This window comes from Zea mays, chromosome 10, assembly GCF_902167145.1.
Source record: "Zea mays cultivar B73 chromosome 10, Zm-B73-REFERENCE-NAM-5.0, whole genome shotgun sequence".
NCBI classification, from domain to species: Eukaryota; Viridiplantae; Streptophyta; class Magnoliopsida; order Poales; family Poaceae; genus Zea; species Zea mays.
The window spans coordinates 102,458,708-102,463,594 of record NC_050105.1 but is presented as its reverse complement, the minus strand read 5'-3'; the positions used below and the strand labels follow the sequence as shown (position 1 = coordinate 102,463,594).

General features: G+C 45.4%; 1 protein-coding gene across 2 annotated transcripts; it reads left to right on the top strand.

Annotated features, from left to right (window-relative positions):
- The first annotated feature begins 1,455 nt into the window (after positions 1-1,455).
- Positions 1,456-3,412, top strand: LOC100285032 (indole-3-acetate beta-glucosyltransferase). 2 transcript variants are annotated; one of them, XM_023301144.2, is made up of 3 exons: positions 1,456-2,186; positions 2,611-2,779; positions 2,874-3,412. In XM_023301144.2, the coding sequence occupies exons 1-3, from the start codon at positions 1,488-1,490 to the stop codon at positions 3,209-3,211; spliced, it is 1,206 nt and encodes a 401-aa protein (XP_023156912.1). In that variant the 5' UTR covers positions 1,456-1,487; the 3' UTR covers positions 3,212-3,412. The 2 variants fall into 2 exon arrangements, with proteins under 2 accessions (XP_023156912.1, NP_001151399.2); NM_001157927.2 differs by having other exon boundaries at positions 1,477-2,186; positions 2,392-2,779; positions 2,874-3,408.
- The last annotated feature ends 1,475 nt before the right edge of the window (positions 3,413-4,887 follow it).

Here is a 4,887-nt window from a genome sequence, read left to right as displayed (position 1 = left end):
GCCCTCTTGGTGCATTTTAAGTCGTGATCCGAGTTGATCTCGTTTTGAGTTCATTTGAGAAAATCCTAACAAAACTCCAACCAATACGAGAAATATGTCCACACATGGGTTTTTTATTTGCTCTATATGAAACTTCAGGATCCATCTTATTTCCCTCTACGCAAACTCCCTGTGGAGATTGAGCAGAATCTAAGTATTTTTTATTGCCTGGCACTGTCGCTTGCCCTAATATATGATTTTAGCTCTGGGTTTTTGCAGATAGTGGGGCAGTTCCCTATGTAGCAGTTTGGTATATTCGGTTGACACTGGACTGAAGATTTAGTGTGTTACACAGTTTCGATTGTCCCATGGGATTTCGTTCAAATAGGGATAAAGTCACGGTGTTGTTCTCGAAAGAGAGTTTTTTGGCTCACATTTATCCCCATCTAATCGCCTCACCGGTTCTTTAGTCGTGAGTACATGTTTTGATGGAGTCGGGTGATCATCTATATTATATATATACAGAGAGTGTAAGACAGACCACTTTCACAAACACAAAGACTCTTCTTGTGATAATTATGTCGTTGTGGCGCATGGTGCGGCCTTAGTTCATTTTGATCAATTTTTGCTTGGTCAGTTAATGACGTCAGACATGGAGTGTGATGTGTACAATTGTGCATTGCCGATTTTCCTGGGATATGAGATATAAGTTTAATAGTTGATAGCTTGATATTGATATTACATACTGCAATGTTTTTTATTATCGTCCGTTTTCGGTGTGTATCACGTATATCCTACTACCGTTTTTGTTTTTGGTAAAAAAATATGGTGACAGAAACAGAAAAGGGGTTTTTCGATCGTTTCTGTCCGTTTTCATCTCTATCCGCAAGAAATAGTGATAGAAAAAACATCGAAAAAGTAAATAAAGATAGACAATATAGGTAATGGGTAAATAAAAAAGAGACAGAGATCATCTCTCATGGGCTCAGACATATTGTATAAAAATAGAACATTACTTGTTTTTAACACATACTCTCTTCGTTATTTTTTATTTGGCGTATGTTACTACATGACGACAAATAAATTAAATCGGAGATAGTACTTTGTTTGATCTACTGGCTAAAATTAAGTCATTTAATGTGCGATATGTGGATTATGTGTCCACCTTGATATTGTTTTTTTAGAGTTCGCAATAGTGGTCTTGCCATGTGCCCTCATGTGTCACCCAGCTGTGTCACATTGCTGGTAGAGTCTGGCCCATCTCAACCGCCGTAGCAACGTACGGATGGTACTAGTTCATTTATGATTGGAACAATTGGATCTATATCATTAAAAGATCCAAACTTTAGATATATATCATGGACCCTACATGTCATTGACTCATATGGACCCACATGTAAGTGAGATAGTAATGATATGGATCCAAAGTGGTGATCTTTTAATGGTATGGATCCAAATTTCCCTTTATGATTTCCCTGCGAGCACAAAGCTAGCGAAGATACCAAACAATGGGGAGCACGAGCGCCACAGGCACCACGTCGTCTTCCTCATCGGCTGCCCACGGGGGCGGTGCCGCACACGTACTGCTCCTGCCGTACCCGGGCGCGCAGGGCCATACAAACCCGCTGCTCCAGTTCGGCCGCTGCCTCGCCTACCACGGCCTCCGCCCCACGCTCGTCACCTCGCGGTACGTGCTCTCCACCACCCCGCCTCCCGGGGAGCCCTTCAGGGTGGCCGCCATCTCCGATGGCTTCGACGACGGCGGGGCGGCCGCGTGCCCCGACCTCGACGTGTACTGGCGCCAGCTCGAGGCCGTCGGCTCGGAGACGCTGGCGGAGCTGATCCGCTCCGAGGCCGCCGATGGGCGGCCTGTGCGCGTGCTGGTTTACGACCCGCACCTGCCGTGGGCGCGACGGGTGGCACAGGCGGCCGGGCTGGCGGCAGCGGCGTTCCTATCGCAGCCATGCGCCGTCGACGTCGTCTACGGGGAGGTGTGGGCAGGACGGCTGCCACTGCCGGTGGTGGACGGGAAAGAGCTGTTTGCACGCGGGCTGCTGGGTGTCGAGCTTGGTCCCGACGACGTTCCGCCGTTCGCAGCAAAGCCAGACTGGTGCCCTGTGTTCCTTCGGGCATCACTGCGGCAATTTGAGGGGCTGGAGGACGCCGACGACGTGCTCGTCAACTCATTCCACGAGATCGAACCCAAGGTGAGGTCACCGTTACCACGGCCGGCACCTGTTTGTTGTTTTGCCCAAATGAACTTCGGTGTTGCATACACATCGTCATCGTTCGTCCACAATCACGTTTATTCACTAAATAATATATGGTTGGTGTGTCTGTTGTGATAATTTGATTCCACTTCACCATCATAAGCTTTTCTTTTTGACGCATTTGCAATGTTAATTATTTGAGCATGAGGCAGATTATATGGCCCTAACATGGCATGCAAAGACAATAGGCCCAACCTTGCCATCATTTTATCTTGATGATGACCGTTTGCCGTTGAACAAGACTTACGGTTTCAACCTCTTCAACAGCAGCGAGTCATGTCTGGCTTGGCTTGACAAACAGCTTCCGTGTTCTGTTGTTCTTGTATCCTATGGTACTGTCTCTGATTATGATGAAACACAGTTAGAGGAGCTTGGCAATGGATTGTACAATTCTGGCAAACCATTCATTTGGGTTGTGAGGTCAAACGAAGAACACAAGTTGTCCGATGAACTTCGTGACAAGTGCAAGGAACGTGGCCTTATTGTTTCTTGGTGCCCCCAACTGGAAGTTCTAGCACATAAAGCTACAGGTATGGGAAATGGTTATTATTCTACATATAACCGTAGAAAATGAGACAACCCGATAAGAAATATAAAATTTAGTTGCATACTCTTAATATGCAGGTTGTTTCTTCACACATTGCGGATGGAACTCGACACTGGAAGCAATTGTTAATGGTGTGCCAATGGTGGCAATACCACACTGGGCAGACCAGCCGACCATATCAAAATATATGGAGAGCATGTGGGGCTTGGGTGTCCGGGTGCGCAAGGATGAGAAAGGCTTGGTAACGAGGGACGAGGTGGAAAGGTGCATCAAGGATGTCATGGATGGTGATAGTAAGGATAAGTATAGGAAGAGTGCCACTATGTGGATGCAAAAGGCCAAGTCCGCCATGCAGAATGGAGGGAGCTCGGACAAGAATATTACAGAATTCGTCGCGAAGTATTCTTTAAGTTAATTTTCAAAGATTTCGTAAAAAAGTTATTTTTCAAAGGTATAATGATAGTGTTATAATTACTTCCTACCTTCGTGGATTGTATGCCTTCCTGCATGTGATATATTTTGTCTCGGGATTGTGTGTATTACGTTTTGACTTGATGCTGTACATGCTACAGCAGCAACCTCCACGTCTAAAAATATATACATTGTTACGCAGCTATCCTTTGTAACTTTATAGTCACATTATTTTGTAAAATGAACATTATCATGTGCCTAGTATATGTTATGTTATATTAAAATGGGTTAATATATCAGGGCAGATATTGACTTTCATCAGTGCTGACAAGAGATCTATAAGTATGTCGAAGTATCAAAAAAAATTTCGTAGGGGCACATATGGAGTATCTAGAATACACAACATATTGAGGAAAAACACTCAACCCCAAGTATACATGTCCAACGGGTCATGCCGGGCTAGCCCGACACGGTTCAGTATCGTTCCGGGCCGGCCTGGCTGACGCGGTCCAAACCCGACACGGTTATTCTTACACGGGCCGTGCCGGGCCGGAGGCACGACGGGCCTGTCGGACCGGGTCGGGCCCGGACCCGTAAACAAAAAAACACTCCAAAATTCGGAATTTAAAGGTAATATTCAAATTTATTTTAGATCCAATTAATTATATTTATAATTTTAGATACATACTTAGACAAAGAATTTTAGATACACATATCACAATTCAGAATACTCTCATATAATAACATATCATCAATATTATAGCTAAAATCAGACTGACCGTTACAAAATCAGTCTCTCAAGCGGGCCGATACCATGCCTACAATTAACCGTGTCGGGCCCGTGCCTGCACTGCGGGCCAGACGGCCAGCCCAAGCCCGGCACGGCTATCGGACCGGGCCGGCCCAGGCACGCTTTTAGTCGGACCGGGCCGTGCTCATGCCGGGTCACGGGCCCACTGCCGGCCCGGCCCATTTGGACATGTATAACCCCAAGGGTCGGCTCAATCCTCAAGCATTCCTCTACAGAGTACAGACCCAACAAAGCAACTTGAGGGAGCAAAGGAGGATGCTCCTTTGGAAGAAGAAATTCATAAAGTGCACAACCATGAAGACTGTATTGCATCTTTCGTGGAGAAAACATGGGTCATATACCTAAGAATTGCATAATCACTATTGAAAAGGAGATAGAACTTACAACAGCCATCTGAACTAGCTAGTCAAAAGAAATATGCCACACAACATCTTACTGCCCACAAGCCTATGTGCCACATATGTCCAACATCAAGGTCCTAATACACGCCCTTTGCCTTCAAATGCCTTGGTGCATCCACAATCAAGTCACTGGGAAACACAGATTGCTTCAGTATGATCAACCCCTTTTGGCCAACCACAACATCAAATCTTTCAAGTCAATAGAAGGGAAGGGTCCGAAGCTCGAAAAGCCAAAAACATGGTATCTCTAGCAAAACACATATTTCCCATAATGGGGAATCGAGCTTCAAGCCAACTAATAAGAAACGGAAAAAAGTAATCTAGAGGCGAGTACAACATGTGGGGTGTGCAAGGTCCATCCATCAGATTGAAGTGGTCTCACATTCCCATCACTTTTACCCAAGAAGAATTTCACTTAAAGGACTATCCACAGAACGATGCCATGGTCATCACATGTGTCATTAAAGG